Genomic DNA, 19,496 nt, shown 5'->3' with positions numbered 1-19,496 from the left:
AGGAATTCTTGTTCCTTTGGAATTCACCTGCGTAATAGGTAATTGATCTAATGAACATGCATTAGCGTTTAAAAGTTACTATAGGTTGTACTTTGAAGTACAGCTGTTTCACAAACCACGCCTCTTTTGGGGAGATATTTGATATATATAAATATTTTGTTTTGTTTACGTACTGGTTCCCAGACATGATCGCTATGTTTCATCTCAAGGAGACATAACTCGGCAATATTACCAATATAAATACACATGATAGCGGTGATATTGAATTCTGAGGAAGGCCCAAAGAGAATAGAGGGGGTAGTACAGAATTTTAGTATAAACTCTTAGAAGTTCGGGACATATAAAAGTTGAAAATATTCCGCACAGCCCTATTTTTTAGCCTTTGAATAAAATAGTAGGGCATATCAACTTTCCATCATTCAATGATATATATTTTTACGACACTTCATACTAGTAAAAGTGGCACAGTTTTAGCTGTAAAGGGGGTTCCTATGGGAAATTGCATTGTCAGATATAAATATTTATCAAGACTAACTGTTATCCTCCATCAGTAGTCAACTGAATATGAGTCGCATATATACAGTCTTCTGAAATACGTGCTGACTTTCTATATTCTTTTTTAACTCATGATCAACGAAATAAAAAAAGGTTGAGGTTTGATATTTACCTCAGTTCGTAGAATTGACAACTATTAAACATGAAAATTACTTCCAGTATGTGCATGGTTTGCGAGATAGATTAGCAATTGTCTAAGTACTTGTAATATTAGAAAGATGATTGAATATTATCTATTTATGATTATTTTATAAAATTGGAGATGCTTATGTTTATTTTTATAGGAAATTTTGTGAGTTTTCAAAGGGAGACGTGTTGACTACCCTCTCAAAGAATACAATTAAAATGGCAAAAGTCAATTCTTTTGTTTTTGGAATGTAAAACCCCCTAAAATAAATCAGTTTAAACGTACATGTAGTAAGTGCACACCTTCATGTCATATCTAGAAAAAAATAAGCGCAAATTCGTAATCAAGGTCATCTGTATTCATACGCGAATTTCGAGGGTCTAGTTGACAGAGGCCTAGGGCGTCTATGGCGTAAAAAAGGACGATATCGTAATAAATTAGGCGATACAAAAAAGTGTGCATTCCTAAACAAAAAATAGCGCAACTTAGTAACATTTTTTTTCTTAAATCAATATCCGTATTCAATTGCAGAAACAGGATTAATAAATTGCATTCTGGAAAGAGCTATACTGCATTGGTCCTGTTAATCTTGCTTCCTTCCGTCTGTCACACAATTGTGTATAAAAACAACTGCAGCAGCTTTATATTTTGGTTGATTTATAAAAGGATAAGTTATTAATTGAAAAATATGAGATTTGTAAAAAAAAAAATGTTTTAGAAATATGTTTTTCTTTTCTGAAAGCCTGATTGGAGTTTGTTGCCTGTGGTACTGATAAATGAATTGAGATCAAACATGTCTTGAATATGATAGGTAATGACCAAACCATATAAACCAGTGTGATTGGTTTTATTTCGGGATTAGCATATATGAATACAGCTGATCATGAAGGTTTTCAACTATTTTCAAACTGGTTACAAAAACAAATAATCCTGATTAATTTCATTAAACTTCTTCAAAACACAAAAAATGTTTTTTTTTAATTCTTCCGTTAATCGGTAGCGTTTGATTTTGTCAGTTCTTCTGGACTTCCCCTTTTTGAATTTGCCTTGGAGACCATTATTTTTGTTATACTATTTTACATTTCGACTTTAGCCTGGAAACCAACTCTAATTTCAATAACAGCACCTAAGAATCGAACACCCTGTGGTTGCCAGCTAAATTCCATGTTGTAGCGTTACCTTAAGCAAAGTATGTCTTTAGCAAGAATAGTATGCCCAACATTGAACTGCAGTTACATTAAGGATCAATATCAGTTGTCTACATCTGACATAAAAATTATGTAAATCTTTATATAACAATTATCTAATCTTCCAAACCATTTTTTATTTATTTCTCTACCTTAAATTCTTTTTTTTTAAATAAGGAAGATGGACAGCTACTTACGGTTTAAAATAGTCATTGCTGTTGTCATTTGAAATATACTTTTGCCTTATTCCAAAAAAGAAAAATGGTTTCTATGTATTTCCCTTTGAAATAAGGAAGACAATTGGCTATTTCCGGTGAACAAAATGGTACTTTTGGTCTCATAGGATAGCTTTCATTACACTGCTTTGAAAAAGATATGGTTTTAAGATACCTTAACTTGGATTAAGGAAGATAATTGGCTACTTCGGGTGTAAAAATTGCCACTTCTGGTGTCATATGATAGCTTTTATTGCACTGATTCGAGTTGGCTGGCAATAAGGGAGATAATTTATTAATTCTGGTTCATATCAAAGGTTGATTCACATTACATCTGAATATATATGTATGCATTTTTCCATGAAATAAGTGAAAAACAACTATTTCTGGTTTACACAAGGTCATTTCCATTTGACTTTTTCATAGTCATATGCCGTCGAGGCTAATGCAAGTCCTTATTGCTTGATCGTGTACCAGTATGGTTATAGAAAAGGTACAAATTTAGAACGACGAATCTAATTCTGATCATGACATACTTTCAAAGGTCAAAGGTCATGCATCTCATTTTAAAAAGTCCCCATGTCCATATAATATACAGTATATGGTTAAGAAGTTATACTACCAAGCAGCTTATTTTGAATATTTAAGGGGGCAACTCCAATAAAAGTCATAAAGGCATTTCGACCGAAACGGCAACTTACAATTTGCCAAAAATCTTATATCGATAACTTTTACTGTTTCTGAAGAGTTGTGATAACAAGCAAAGTTCAAAATCTTATAGATAACCTTGACTTTAATTACCTGCTTAATAACCAATGACCTCATTTCAAAAGCCTCTACAATATATGTCTGTACGACTTACCTTTCGGAATGTTTGGGTCTTCAACATATTCGATGCTCTTCAACTTCGAACTCTATTTGGCGTTTTAATTTTTTTTTATTCGAGAGTAACGGCATGCATGATGTCACCAAACCTTACTTTGATTGGACAAAATTATGGAATTATGGAATTGAACAAAAACAAGCAAAAAAGATATAGTCTACAATAAAAGAAAAACATTACGGACATAAAATCATAACTAAAATGAAATTAGCCGGATAGATTAAAAACAAATCAGGTAAAGAAGGTGTCATTATCACCACTGTGGAATTGCTTGGACTTTGTAGGCTTAGCCTTTAATACACGAGCAGGTAAATATCACTGATAGGGTCATTAGATCTACCACTAATTATGCAGGTCAATTAAGCTATTAATAGCTCAAGTGCTATAAATATATCGTATCGACTTTGTGTACTTCTGAGTGCAGTTTAAAACTGTCAAGGCGTCATAACTATCTCAAAGAGTACAAAATTATTTACTTGAAATAAAGAATCGCTTAAATACATATATCGCAAATTTAATTACTTGTCAAAAGATGTATTCTATAGACCATCTCCCTTTGGCATCCGTACGTCTCCGATATACACACCGAAATAGGTTGTATATCTAATTGTTAAAGTTGTGCTTGATATATAGTTATGATTGACATCAAGGTTATAAAATTTTTCAAGTGTGTTATTCATTAGAAATAGTAACTAATTATATAGTATGTTTGGTGTATATTTCACAACTTTGTACTTCCTTATCTATGAAAAAATACCTATATATACATTTAGTTAAGCATCAGTATATATTTTAATTCTTTAGAGAAAAGAGCATCTACTCAAATTTCAGAATCGTCAGGCTTTGTTCGTCAAATTGTGTGCAATTTTTTAACTATGATAACAAAAAATGATAAAGATTCATGGTTTGTTTTAAATTCTAGCTATGCTCACACCTAAATGCATCAGGTATCTCTTTTAAAGATAGTACATATTATTTTTGACTTTTTAACGAATTTTATGTTTCTGCTAATTATTCTCTCTCTCTCTCTCTCTCTCTCTCTCTCTCTCTCTCATCGCAAAAATCGTAGGCAAACACTAAACAAAAAAAAACGATATACTTAAATATGAAACAAACAGAATAAGTATATACTAGTATTCTGTATATCGGCTTGTTTTTGCGCCATGGTTTGTTCACGATTTGGACCTTAGAAGAGGGTCTGAATGGGTGTCCATAATTCTCTATTCTGTAAACACTATTCAGACCCTCTGAGTCTTTTTCTTCACGGCATTGAAAGTACTTTTAAATGGAGAGTGAAATGTTCACGTAAAATAATTACCACGATCATGGCGAAAATATGACCAATGCGAAAGTACTCCGATTAACGGTATTGTATATCACACACACAATTAGTTACCAATTATAAAGTACAGTTATAATATTTGTTTTAAAAATCCAGCACAACGATAATTTACACATTATAATGTTTGATTTAACGGCAAACATAAAATTGCCAAACAAAACCTCAGTTCAACTCATATGTCTTGTCTTTACTCTGGCTGATATACCAGGTATCACTAACATCAGACAGATTCAATACTTTGAAACATCGTAATGGTTTTCTGGAGATACCGAAGCCTTGTATAATCTTGGGGACGCATCGCAATCTTGGTAATCGCCCGGTAACTCGTCAGGTAGTTCGTCATAGGGGTCTTCCTCGATTCCTACGAGATCATCGTACTGGTTTACTCCGGTTAAGCGCATTTCTGTATACACGTTGGTACTATTTTGCTTCTTTTCTCTGTAGTTTGGAGTTTCGACGCACTCTGATTGATGCTGTTGCTTATAATTTGGGTTTTCCACACCATGCATTTGATTCAAACCGTTTACTCGAACTCATAAAAAAAGAAAATACATTAATCGAAATTATATACTAGTAATTGTTAGCTGCAAAACATTGCTCATAATTTGAAGCCGTAGATAACCTGTTGTTGTTTTCATCTTCTTTGATGAGGGGCGTAAAGGGGGGTATCTGCACGGACGAACGCGAAATAAAATTGCCATTTCACGATGAACAAACACTTAAAAATTTCTTGCACGTTGATCCTTTTACCGATTTCACGAAACACGGTGAATAACGAACCTTTTTCACGGCTGCACGTGAAATAAAAATGGCAAAACACTTTGCACGAAAATAACCCTTTACCACCCTCTTTGATGGATACTAGTATTTGTCTTACTGGCAATCAAACCAGATCTCCTTATATTTTTATCAACCATGTTGTTGAACGTTTAGCTAATCCACCCAACTGTTAGCTCGATAAAAGTTCTATAGTTTGTTATAATGATTTATAGACGATGGGGCGTGGAATTAAATTTATAGATAGAACAAATGTCAATCAATGATGAAATTTTACGCACAACAGTAAGTCACTGATAAAGAGTAGACATGCGTACAGTGAAGTTATGTTTTATTGAATCAAACAATGATCATTCGATTGAATTTTTAAAAGATGTGTGCATCTCTGAAACAACCGATTGTGTCCCTGAAGTTGGCCGTTTTGTTCATATTACAAATATATTTTGTTATAATTGACACCGAGCATCATATAAGATGTCTGTATGTATGATCACAGCAAAACGATCGGCTAAAAGTGAGCAGTAAAAGGGGTTGTGAGGGATGCCTCAAAAAATCACTGTGTGTCGTCTATCCAACCTCACTCGAGAAGATACCATTCAGCCTGCAGGATCATGGTATCTTTTTAACGAACCAACGCTTATCCATTGCATCTTCTTTACGGAGACCATGAAATCTAGAAGACAGGGAATGCTATCTATGAGTATCTAGACCCCTTTACTTATTTTGTCAATTTATATGAAATATACACTTGATCGATTTTGTTTTTTAATGATGAAAAAGTTACTCAGAACAACAGTTAAAAAATACAATGTATACATACCTGTTTCCATTGACAGAATATCATTATGGAATCTAAAATATAAAATGTACATTCTATAAATAGATAAACAACAAAGCATTCATATGAATGCAATTAGATAAATAGATAATATGTTTATTGGAATATACGTTTGGTGACACTTTAACGTGAACTACATACGTTGAATTTTAATATGACAAAAGTCAAGTGACTACTTAAAAACATTTCGATCTTACAAAACAAAATCTTGTTATTACTATCCAAGTTCATCATTATGTTTTCCGAATATTTGCTTCTTTATTATCAAGAATAGAAATCTAGTATATTTTTTAATTAATAAATGTTAAATATTTTTTACTGCCCGGGCATTGTATAGTCTTACCGGGCATTTTATAATTTTACCGGGCATTTTATAATTTTACCAGGCATTGTTTAATCTTACTGGGAATTGTATAAACTTACCGGCGGTTGTTGTTTCTCTTTGATCTCTGGTAACATATGCCGACGACAACTATCATAGTTATAAAAGACAACAGTCCACAGGCAGCCGACACATATAATAACAGGTCTCTTGTATCTAAATTCCCAGAGGAACTTTCTGGGTTGATGCCTTTTTCATAGTCTGGAATAGGTGTACTTCCGTCTGCGCCTGTTATGTAGGTAGTGGTCGGTTTGGGTTTAACTTTTGCTTCAAACGTCACTTTCCTTTCAGAGGTTGCTGCAATATCATTAATGGTCGTTTCAGATGTTGTAAGAATATTTTTAGTTGATTTTGGTGGAACAGTCGTTTCAATAATTCTTTGTGTAGTTTCGGATTTTTTAATTGTCGTCGTTTCTGGTTTTACTGTTGTTTTGTGTGTTGTTGGTTTTATGGTTGTTTGTGGTTGTGTTGTTGGTTTTATGGTTGTTTGTGGTTGAGTTGTTGGTTTTATGGTTGTTTGTGGTTGTGTTGTTGGTATTGTGGTCGTTTGAGGTTGCGTTGTTTCTACTTTAACGGTAGAAGTGGTTGTCATTCTCTCCGTTGTTGTTGTGGTTGTAGTTTCTGTGTTAATAAGAGAAGAAATGAAAAGTATTAGTAAAAGTCGACAAGGTTTCATTTATTTTGTGAGTGAAACTTATATATCTTATATACTTAAACTGCTGTAGATACGATGGTACACAGAAGAACATAGATGTTATACAATAATACAAAGGTACATACATCGAGGAAATAGGTTTACATGTCTTTCTTTAGAACTATTACGTAAAAGCAGCAACAGCATTGGAATGAAATGTGAATCCTGAAACATGTTTAGGCTTATCCGCCCTTACATTTTTTTTCGTGAAAATTGGTTTGTTTAATTTCCCATTCGCATGTTAAAAAGTGGAAAATTTGATATGTAATAAGATTAGTTAGTAAATTGTAGTTATGGTGGTATTGACAGTTTTGTTACTACTTTTTACAACAAAAGTCGTAGAAATTTCAATTAGAAAAGAAACAAAGAAAGACACAATCGAGCGTACAAGGGTGACTGTGTCTGATGTTTTGGGTGTTTTTGTTTTGGAATTTACTGAAAAGAACAGATCGTGCTCAGATTAAAAGTCTTATGTCTTTAAATCGTGCTACCATACAATAATTGGTAAGCGTAATGAAAAAAAAAAGGTTAAGCATGTGTAATCCCGTTACGTGACGTCGCGCGTATTAATTCCTACACACGGAATAGTTCTGTAACTGTACATTGAATGGACGTAGCAATAATTTACAGTGCATCTGATTGAAGTTATAAATAAAAAAAGGTTATTCTTACGGAGTATATTGACGTGTTAACTCTGACTCGGCCTTTCACTGCACAGCCTTTGGGCTTATTCTGTCTCTGAGTGAGCCTACCAAGTATACACATCAATAAATTCCTGCACGAGGATTATTTACGAAATGACTTCATTTTCATCTGTCACTATGAACGAACATTTATTTTTCACGTTTGTACACGATTGGTTTCTGTCGTTTGTGTTGCAGAACATTAATTTTTCATCCTGTTTCATGCAAGGTTGTCAATTTTTAGCTCTTACTTCTTACCAGGCCAGGATATTGAAATATTAAAATGTCTCCTGCCCGCCCTTAAAAATTTAATTAAAAAGTCCCCTTACTATGATGAATTGTGTTTCCAAAATGTGATATTCTGTATAATTCTGTTAAATGATTATTCTAAGTTGGTGGAATCTTTAACTGTAATGTGTTTAGGCGAGGTTTATAAGATATACTGAACTTAATGCACTTACGCAGTATACATCTGTCACCCACGAGGGTATATCCTGCACAACAGAACTTTATAACCATTGGAACGATTTCCTGTACTGTTTCATTTCTATGTTCTGTAACGTTTCTACGATAAAACATTATATGTATTACATAAAACTATTGTTACACTAGTCATGCAATTGAATGTATTTTAACATGGATAATGATACAAGCAGTATAAAAACACCATTGCATGCTAGAATGCCTCCCTGTCCTTTATCGGTTTGGCTCTTGACAACAAGGGTGACTCGGGTACCCGTATATGTTGCAATGGAGAGAACAAACCTACATTGCAAGCCCATCATTTAACAGAGGTCACAGAGAATTCAAAGCTAGTTTGGGGCCTCGGTGGCCGAGAGGTCTAAGTAGATCAACTACTGTATCACTAGCCTGTCAACGCTGAGGTTATGAGTTCGAAACCCGCACGTGGCAGGCGCGCTCGGCTCTAATCTGAATTGACTAGGATCATCAGTTTTTCGGTCGAATGTCGGTGGTTCTATCCGCGCACACCAATTAAACCTGACCACCACGAAATAGTAAATGGTGCTGAAAGAGGCGTTAAACACCAAACAATCAAATGTTAGTTGTAATATTACTTCGTGCAAGTCAGGTCTCTTAATTCCAACAGAATTTTACGGGTTGTTCTTATGGTGTTCTGTTACACTACTGTCCAAGTTAGGTGAGGATTTAGTGTTCACAAATATGTGTAATCTGATTAAAATATAGATTTCTAATTTCTTTAAACTTCATATGAGCACGAGAGTTGTGATAGATCCGAATTTTAATCAGTTTTTTCTTATGTTTTTTTTCTGTTTTCACACCACTGTTCCAAGTTAGGGGAGGATTTAGCACACACAAACACGTATAACCCCGCCACATTCAATATGTGCTTTCCCAAGTCAGGATCCCGTAATTCAGTGGTTGTCGTTGGTTGCTGTCTGTTGTTTGTCATATTTGTTTTTAGTTGAGTTTTTTGTAACAAATCAAGTCGTTAGTTTTTTTTAAATTGTTTCACAATTTGCCATGTCGAAGCCTTTTATAGCTGACTATATGGTATTGGTTTTGCTCATTGTTGAAGGCCATACGGTGACCTATAGCTGCTAACATCTACTCATCTGGACGTTGTCTCAATGGCAATCACACAATATCTCTTAATTTTGTATTCATAAACACGTGTTCCAGATGATTTGAAACTTGACCTGTCAAACAGTTCGCCAAGAATTAACACATTTTGGTGTACTGACATTTTGGAAAATATTACCCAGAATGCATTAGTTTCTGGATTGGCAAATCGCGCATGATCGGAACACTTTGACTTTAACCTCGAGTGCAAGAGGTGGAAAATGCAAATATATGTGATGATCTGTAATCAGTCAAGACTTCAAAGGGGCATTTTTAAACTCGGTGTAGCTGACATCGTTGTTTACGGTATACCTACATTGTCTTCGTTTTTCTGTTCATACATGACAGTTCATCTAGCCAGCTATTGACAACACATGGTATCTCTGTTGTTCCAACATATACCTCTTTTGTCACAACTCGATCGACAGTTTGGCTGAAAAAAAAGTAAAATTTACTTCCGTTAATAATAGAGTCATCTGAGAATCGATCAATTTTAAATTATTTGTGTTTTAATACTGTGGATTCATTATTTTCCGTGGGATACCAATTTTCGAAATTTTTTGGTGTGGATAGTGGAATCACGAATCTAAATGTTCAACGAAGTACTCTACAAATTTTATATAAGCTTGTAAGCAAACTTTGGCGAAACTACGAAATCAAATATCCACAAAATTGCAATTTTCCCTTAATCCATGAAAATTGGTACACAGGAAAATAAATGAATCCACAGTATTCAAATTTATGACGTTATGTCTGGGAGGAGAAAAACTTTTTAACTTTTAAAGGACAATCCTCACTGACCCTCATTTTGTCCACTATGAAAATAGAGAAAGTACACAAGAATAATTTGACAGAAATGATAGGAAAAGTCTAAATCGAATAAACACCGAATGAAGTTAGACCAGTTGGCAATGCGTTGACAGAGATAGACATGCATCCATTGTAGTATATCGTATCAACTGAGATACATAAATCCTCTAGTTTTAAGTGTACATGTATTAGCGTTAACTGCATGAAAAATTATATCCAAACATATAAAGAAACGCATTTTATGTTTATGTCCAATATAAAAATAACGAGATGTGGTATGATTGCCAATGAGACAACTATCCACCAAAGTTCAAATAAAGTGGATGTATCCTTTTTTATTTTTTTCATCTAAACTAATTCAACTAATTTAACTTATTTTAAACTGTAAACTATATTGTTTGGTACTTTTCTTCTTATTTTAATAAAATCGTTTTAGTGGTTTATTTTTCATTTTTAAGAAAATTAACATTTGTCCACAAGGATATTTTTTCAAAAATTAAGAAATACACAAGCACTCAACAATTAATTTGAAAAGTGCTCTTAACTTCATGAATCAGATGCATCTGATTAAGTTTTAAACTTCCGATAACACACGCTTTCAGTTTCGAACGGAATGTATGAATGAGTCAGATTTTATGATTTATAGAAGACCGGTATCAAATTGGAAGAAGGAAATTATTTTTCTGACATTTGCATGTAAAAGGCATACTAGCAAGTATAAAATCATTTACATGAACCTGCGGGAACTTTTCTGCAGGAGTCTAATGTTTAATAGTCTTTTTTATGCATTAAGTCCGTCCGTTGTCCGTCCGTACGTACGACCCAAAATTGATATCAGTTCTCTAACTTTAGTTTGCATCAACCAAATGTTTTGAAACCCCAAAGCAGTGCGTATTAACACAAAACACAACTCAAGTACCAATTTGGGTTGCATCACTTTTGCCGTTCTCGGGTTATGGTCCTTTATAACATTATATGCAAGCGGGGGCATAATCTGTGTCCCATGGACACATTCTCCATTTATTTATATTCTCCATTTATTTATTTTCATTTTATATATTCAATCATTTATTTTTGCCAAAAGTGTAGAGCGCCTGCAAAAACATAGTTATGCCCCCGGCTCCTTCGCCAATGTTGGTATTCATCCTCTAGAACTCTACAGTTCTACATAATCTTAAAAGCTTGTTCTATCTATATACAGGGATGTGCATGCACCTGCCTCCTTTAATACCTAGGTAATGATTCCTAAATCTAAATCTAGAAACTTATGTGTTTATATTTGAAATTATTGCAATTTAAAAATTATTCATATTTGATTATTAATGATATCAGTATGATATTTAGGTATATACACTTTTCGTTAGGTTTAAGGTTTTTTTGTTGGGGGGTGGGGGGGGGGCAAATTTCTTTTCTAAAGCTCTCGATTAGAATTGTGATCTTTTTTATATTGTCATTTTCATTTTTGAGTGCGTTTGTACAGGATTGGTATTTGAAGTACCCAAGTATTATTCAGCTGAAATCACAACATAGTAACTTTGTTCAGACTATACAATTCAAATTCGATATTTCCTACTCACATGGAGCTTCTGGTCTTACTAAATTTGAGCGTTCCTTCACACGTTGTTCATTCATACGCTGTTTTTTCACACACCTTGGGCTTTAAATCTTCATAAAACATGACCAAGTATTGTCTAACCTATAACTATTATACCTTTATCTCACATCGCTCAGTCTGATAATGTTAATTTACGGTACAACACAAAAGATCATGCATGATAGTCACTATGCCATCAATGTATGAAATAGATGGTTTAGCTACATGCTAAGGAATGCATTAAAAGGGTAACAGGAATTACTAAAAATATTGGGCAGTGCAACATACCCCCAAAAACACCAACAGCCCACTCCGCCTGATAAATACTGGCGTAACAAACACAATCAAACAACAACGAATAACTCTTGGTGAAGATAACCTGAATTGTTACACGCTAAAAATGTGGTGTAGTTAGAACAAAGATATACGGTGGCACACCCTCTCCTTTTTGCCTATGTAAACTATAAGTCGTAAAAGTGAAACACAATACGAACCTGCAACATGGGATATGGTTTTTACCTTGCGAACTTTATCAGTATTTACAATAGGTATAATAGAATGTACTTGTGGTTTTTCATTGACTAAATACATGTGTCACGTGAAGTTTTTAACAGTTGAATGACGCATGAAAACATTCAAAGCACATGTCACCATCAATACATGGTAAACCACAATCACAAAATCTAATTCATACATTGGTTATTTTTTTATTGTCACTATTTATCATACTGGCTGTTTTCATAGATGTATATATTAATAGTTACTTACTTCCTTTTCATTTGGTCTCTGGTGGATAGTTGTCTCAGTGGCAATCATACCACATCTAATAGTTTCAATTTTTAGTGCATATTTGTGTTACATGTACTTGTTATTACAAAAGTGCTATATTAAGTATTCCCATATTTTTTTTTAAAAGTATTCTACTTCAAATATCATTTTAATATTTTCATCATAGTGTAAGATATTCACGAGAATGTTACTGGTATGCATTTTATTTGAGTGGATAAATATTCTTGGATAAAATAGTTTATTTCCCGTTTATTTTATTATGTTTAGTTCCTAAATACCCAAAAAGATAGAAACACATAAAATGACCTACATGTATTTCACGTTCTTTTGCTTTATCTTCGTTTTAAAAATAATATAGATGTGACGTATAGCTACCGAAGTTTCAATCTGGTTTTACATATAACTTGATGTTTAAATTACACATAATATAAAATTTATATATTATTTAACCTACTATGCCAACATATTTTCATACAATTTATACCTAAATTCCAAAATGTTGATAAAGGTTGAATGAACCAGAATTCCATAAACATACGTTGCAGTTGTAAAAAACAAACCTTATAACCAATGAAAAGCGATTGGAAGTTAAGGGAGATACAATGATCTTATTATTTTACTTACCGTTCTGTTCTGTTACACACACCTGGTCCGTCTTCAAGCGAGACAGCATTCCCAATAACGCACAGAAATAGTAACAAAGGTAACGCTTCTAGCATTCTGTAAATTTAAAGTGCATATGCATCACATCAGGATTGCTTCGTAAATTTGTAATTATGAGGAAATTTCATGTAAAATAAAATTATACTTGATTGTAATTCATCATGATTGTCAAATTACGTACATGTATATAAAAACAAGTATGGTAATTTGTGGGAAAACTTCTGAAGAAAAAATGCATATCTAAAAATAGAAGGAAATCGGTTAAGTGCACAATAAAGACACGTGTTTCTCGTACATATAGTAAAGTTTGAGGCTAAGAAATTGGGGGGGGGGGGGGGGGTTTGGAGGGAAGGGGATAAATAGTTTGGTTCCAATTATTAATTATTGAATATATTTCTTTTAGCACTACACATATAAAAAAAATCTAAACTTAAAACACAACTGTTACAAATTATTTAAATCAAAGTTTCCTATCTCAAAGATAAATAATAGACACATTGAAAAAAAAAAGAGTTCAAAGTTACCCAAACTCCCTAACTACTTCAACAACAAGGATAATATTTGAATATAGTACTAACAAGTTTTCCCCGATCTCCGGTAGTTTATAAAAATAATATATTATAAACAATTATTACATTTCTTTGAACTGTATGATCCCTTATACCGCTATAACAAAAATAACTTCCCAGTAAATACTTTTTGTATTTGTATCCAATAAATACTACTTTTTGTATTTATACAAGTAATGCAAATCGTAGTTATTATTTATTGAATGGCGAACAACATTGTGCGTAAAATCAAACTTTCAATTTGTATTCTAAAAGTACCGTTTTATAAACATAAATTAATTCAAAAACACATATAAAGTTCACTACCAAATGAATTTAAATGTGTGTTAAATTATTCAAATACAACTGCTGTGCATCAGTTACGTACATATTAATTATATTAAAATGGGGAAAAAAACATAACATACATGCAGGGGCAGATTTAGGTGGGGCGAATCCAAACCCCTCCCCCCTTTTTTCAAGAAAAAAATAATTTTTTTGGCTAAAAGTTAAATACGTCGAAAAAAATCGCTTCTTTGCGCTTGAACGTACGTTGCTCCCGAAATTTGCCTCAACCAAACGTTATGAAACTTGTAAACAATGCTTATTACTACAAAACTCAGATCAAGTCCGAATTTGGGTAGCGTCACTTTTACCGTTCTGGAGTCCTTCATAAATGGATAAAATGCTGAATTTTTCGTTTCCGTTCTCTAACCTTAGTTTGCCGAAATTAAATGTTATGCATCTTATACACAATGCTTAAAAACAGATCAAGTTCGATTTTGGGTGGCGTCACTTCTACTGTTCTGTAGGTATTTCCCTTTATAACGTTATATGCAAGCAGGAGCATCATCAGTGTCATATGAACACATTCTCCATTTATTTATTTCATTAAACCTCCTTTGTTTGCGAACGGTAATTCCTCAATTTTTAAGCTCCTGAAATTGATTTACAGAAAGTGTATATTTCAATCTATGCATTTCGTAATTTGATTGATTGAATTTTCTCATATCCGAAAAACATCGTGGAACATCGAAAGTCATATTTCAAAACTGAAATGAATTGTCCTGATGTAGCTCAATTGTTGCTTTTTGCTTATTGATGTTTGTCTTTTCTGCAGAACTAGGCCATTGTGTTATATCTCCTTCTCATATTTTTTTTCCATTGCACACAAGATATCTTCTTACTTTTTCTGGGTGGTTTGCTTGATACTTCACACAATGTATTATGATTCCTGTCTTATTCTTCATCCACCCTCCAAAAATATATGTATAAACGAAAAAATGAAACAGAACAAAAAAACAGAATAAAACACAGAATTCTCCTGATTTGAAATAGAGTATAATTTTTTTTAAATTTATCCTTAATTAATAATTTATACATTACCTGTTTTTTTTCAGAAAGTAATCCTTTAGTTAAATAATCTTAAGTCAAAGTTCAAACACTTCAATATAACGTACTCCTTATTTATAAATCCTTTTTATATTCAAAATAATTTGTAAAAATTCACAACTATTTCCCTCTGAATTCTATTGCGTTCTTAAAGCAATCCCTCATATATAGATAAAAGAGTTGAATTTATTATACTTACTATATTTATATGAGAGTACATACCCTTTTAAGTGGGATGATTTCCGTTCATGGCACTTGTCATTTGATAGACCTATAAGTATATTGTATCATGCTCTTGTCCACGCATCTTCAGTGTACTAGGTTATCCTTTTTAACTTCCTCGTATGGACCTTTGCCAATTTGATATTTCTTTGTCTTTGTTATTCATAAAAATATATTTCGTTGCGGTCTGGAAATATCCCAGTATATAATGAGAATCATTCCAGTGTTGTCCTCGAATAAAAATGGAAATGTGGATGAAAAAATAATGAGACAGAAAACCAACAACACATTTTAACAAAAATTATCTGAAGAACATCTTCTGGTCTTCAGCAATGGACACACACTGTCATATATTCTCAGTATCGTTTAAAGTCTAGATAAGCTCTGAATTGACCCGAGTTCAGCTGAAAAGCTCAAAATCTTCAAAGGTTGTAGACAAACTATAAATCGTCCTGAACCGAGACAGATGAGTATATACAAGCTCCAAATAGCTCGGAGAAGGACAATTTCTAAATCACACTGAGTTTATTTAAGCTCTAAATCGCTCAGAGTCTTGACAATTTCCACTAATTTTATTTCACATAAAGGCCATTACCTTAAGGAATTCAAATTCAAATTCAAATGTGTATTGCCATGTAAACTTAATGTCCTTCAATATTCTCTTAAATTTGTTGTATTATAGATTCATATCTAGTTAGGATTTTCCACGGGGGGGGGGGGGGGGGGGGTCTCAACATGGGATTTTGGGTACAGTTGTGCAGCTGGGATTTAAAAAACATCCCCCATTCATATATTGAATAATTGTGAAATCCCTACCTATACATATATTTCACAGCGAAATCATAACCCATTCATATATTTATCAGCTCAAATAGTACCTTGGGAAATTCAGTGAAGATCGTTGCACAACAAACTGAAAAATTATGACCCATTGATATATCACAATTGGTCAATTACTACCTATTGATATATTTCCTCGGTAAAATTGCACCCCATTGATATATTTGACGTATCAAAAAAGGGACCCATTCCAGCGGCACATATGTATATACCTTCATATAGGAAGAGACCCCCCCCGTGGGATTATCACATTATTGTCTTTTGTCATATATATAAACTCATCAAAGATACCAGGCTTATAATTTTGTACGCCAGACGCACGTTTCATCTACAAAAAACCTCATCGGTGACTCGCTCGAATATAGAAAGTCATAAGGCCAAGTAAAGCACAAAGTTAAAGAGCGTTGAGGACCCAAAATTCTGAAAGAGTATTGTCAATAACAGCTTAGATAATCTATTCCTGGGGTAGAAAACCCTTAGTATTTCGAACAATTGAAATTTTAGTAAACTGTTCTTTGTGTTGATTGTTAATTGGAGAAAACGGTGTTCAAAATAACAATAAAAACAATTATTAGAATTACGGTTAGGTAAGTATCATACCTAATATCAAATTGAAAGTTACTGAAAACTGCCCTTTTAACACCTTATAAAAATTCAAGTTTCAACTTCCTATCCAAAATATTTTACAATGTTTCAAGCTTACACTATATAACTCAATATTTCGTCACTTTTCTGTCCGTAGGGCCAACATTAAACTTTAAAACTTTGAGCACACTGTTCAAGTGCTGACTATCTACAGAATATCAAGTGTCTATCATTAACAGCGTTAAAGGATTGCTGGCATTTCAATGACATTTATAAAATATGTAAACAAACAAGATTTTTTTCGTAATTCGAATGACTAAACAACTTTTCTTTGAAAAATGTCATTCCATTCTAATGATTCAAATGGTTCTTAAAGTTAGTTTGTGTTAGCATAATCAGAAATTTTGCAAAAAGTGAAATATTTACAAAAAATTATTTTTTGGATCGTGAAAGATCGCGTACCGCTTTTTGAACATCGTGAAAAGGATCGTGAAAGATCTGATTCTACGAAAACGTTCTAATCATTATCTAATTATATGATAATTTATATTTTAATTGGTATAGCAAATATTGGATTTGCATGACTCATTCCGGTTCTCTTTTGTTGGTGAATAGGGCTATAATAGTGCAATGCGATTGGATCTGATTATTTTATAATACCACACCGACTATGTGCTTTATAGCAATATCAGTCTATTTGTCCGTCCTTCATAAGTTTTGATTTCTTATACAAGTTTAAGATTGAGAATAGAACCTAATCGGCTAAATTACAATTCAAGCTGGGCATCATGCACAATCGATCGCGAGGTAAGTTGATTGGTAATTTCCCCACTAAGTTGGTAAAATGAGGTACAGCTATTGTTAACAGACTGATCAAACAATCAAGTAAAATAACGTTATCTTAGTACCTTTTCAGTTTATGTCAGCGCAGCCACGAAATAAAAAATAAATTAACCAATATTGTCATACGATGTACACACGAAGGACATTCCATATAACTGAAAGTAACAACCCTTACACAAACAAAATCAAAACGCGTCCATATGCATATATTTCTAGGGCGGATGCATTAAGCATTATAGATACCTATATACTTTTACTTTTCGAAAATTTAAGGTCCTTTTATCTTGGAAATCTACTTATCTAGACACGCTTTTAGTTATTTTAATAAATTTTAAGGAAAAGTGTTGAAATTTAAAAAGTGAAAAAAAAAATGAAAGCATTAATGTTCGTTCTTACTGAAGTAATTACACGCTTCAACTAGTTGCAAGTATATCAATTGGTAAAAGAAATATTGTTTTCTGATTATTAAACCTGGTCCGGTGAGGGACGTTTGCGCTTTTTGATAGGACATTTGCGCTTTTTTTAATGGACATTTGCGCTTACATTTTTAGAACATTTGCGCCTTTTCAATAGGACATTTGCGCTTTTTCAATAGGACATTTGCGCTTTGTCAACATAGCATAAAAAATCATTTAATATAAAACAACACAAAACATTCATATATTTATATACAGCTAAAAGCATCAACCTTTCCCCATCATGCTTGTGTCAGATGAAAACGACAACACTCCAAGAGGGTGGATGGGAGTAAATTCCTTATAAAAACCATGACTCTTTCTAAAAGGTACAGCAGGTGGTTTAAAAATAAAATTTCGGTCTTCACAAATTGAAACAATAAAATTGAGAATGGAAATGGGGAATAAAAAGAAAAGCTTGGATAAACTATGATGGTACAGTTCCTCGGACTATTCATGCAACAGAATAACCACAAGAGGAATATAGTTTCCAATTTTAATCCACTAATAAGAAAGTTAATTATAGACTTTCGGTCATAATTTAAATGTTCCATCCATAAAAGTTTCGTTTTTTCTATCGTTTATCCAGAAACGTATACTATATTTTTTATAATATGTCTGGTTTACCCGAATATTTTTTTCTGATTTTGCCGTTTGTTCGGAAGAACTTTCAAAGAATATGTGAACATCTTTTGTATGACTTTGGTAAATTTTCTAAAGATTACAGATAAACTTTTATAGATAAAAATTGTAAATGTCTTGTCAATTTTGTTCAGGTGTATCAAAGTTTAAAGCGCAAATGTCCTTTATATTAATATATCGTTTGATGCTATAAAGACACGCATTAAAGACCAATATCTACAAAAATGGTCAGCAGATATATGTGACTGTGAAAAATTAAGTGTATATAGAAGTATAAAGTTTGATTTTTGTCTTGAGAATTATGTTCACATTCTTACGAAACTACGAAGTGGTACTTTGAAACTAAATGTTGAAGTTGGTCGCTTCTCTGATATACCAAGAGAAATGCGTTTATGTGTATGTTGTAAAATGAAATGTGTTGAGAATGAATTCCATTTTGTATTGGTATGTCCAGCATATAGGGCAATTAGAATTTTTTTTCTGCCTCGCTATTATTGTTCATGTTTTTAAACTATCTTGTTTGTTGAAAGCTAATTCTAGATCGCTTACAATTAAGCTCTGTAACTATTTAAAGAATGCATGGAAAGCTAGATCTGATATTATTGGTTAGTTATGTTATTATTGTATTGTTCTCTATTATCAGTCTTTTGTCACATTGTGTATATATTATGTATTGCCATAGCATGTTCTGTATGCTTTTGCAAATAAAATATCCATTTAGAGTTGCAGGTAAAAAAAGCGCAAACGTTCTGCGTCTGTCTGGTCACGCCTTGTCTTTCACGATCAAGATAATGCGTTGCCCGATCTTTCACGATCAATTTTGATGAA

At 32.9% G+C, this 19,496-nt stretch overlaps 1 protein-coding gene across 8 annotated transcripts in view; it reads right to left on the bottom strand.

Annotated features, from left to right (window-relative positions):
- LOC127706833 (mucin-2-like) overlaps positions 1–15,404 on the bottom strand; it is a 29,317-nt gene extending 13,913 nt beyond the window's left edge. The window contains exons 1-7 of one of the 8 annotated variants that reach the window (XM_052211548.1): positions 15,304–15,385; positions 13,103–13,198; positions 9,602–9,718; positions 8,145–8,248; positions 6,348–6,927; positions 5,907–5,938; positions 3,424–4,841 (exon numbers count right to left, since the gene is read on the bottom strand). In XM_052211548.1, coding sequence (XP_052067508.1) covers positions 4,540–4,841; positions 5,907–5,938; positions 6,348–6,927; positions 8,145–8,248; positions 9,602–9,718; positions 13,103–13,197 — 1,230 coding nt within the window. In that variant the 5' untranslated portion in view covers position 13,198; positions 15,304–15,385 and the 3' untranslated portion in view covers positions 3,424–4,539. Of the gene's footprint in view, positions 1–3,423; positions 4,842–5,906; positions 5,939–6,347; positions 6,928–8,144; positions 8,249–9,601; positions 9,719–12,183; positions 12,243–13,102; positions 13,331–15,075; positions 15,245–15,303 lie in introns of those variants that run through there. The other 7 variants (XM_052211547.1, XM_052211546.1, XM_052211550.1 and 4 more) reach the window with 7 other exon arrangements.
- Positions 15,405–19,496: the final 4,092 nt, after the last annotated feature.

Source organism: Mytilus californianus, unplaced genomic scaffold (genome assembly GCF_021869535.1).
Source record: "Mytilus californianus isolate M0D057914Y unplaced genomic scaffold, xbMytCali1.0.p SCAF_6, whole genome shotgun sequence".
NCBI lineage: Eukaryota > Metazoa > Mollusca > Bivalvia > Mytilida > Mytilidae > Mytilus > Mytilus californianus.
The sequence above is the reverse complement of the archived record's forward strand: the minus strand, read 5'-3'. Positions and strand labels throughout refer to the sequence as shown.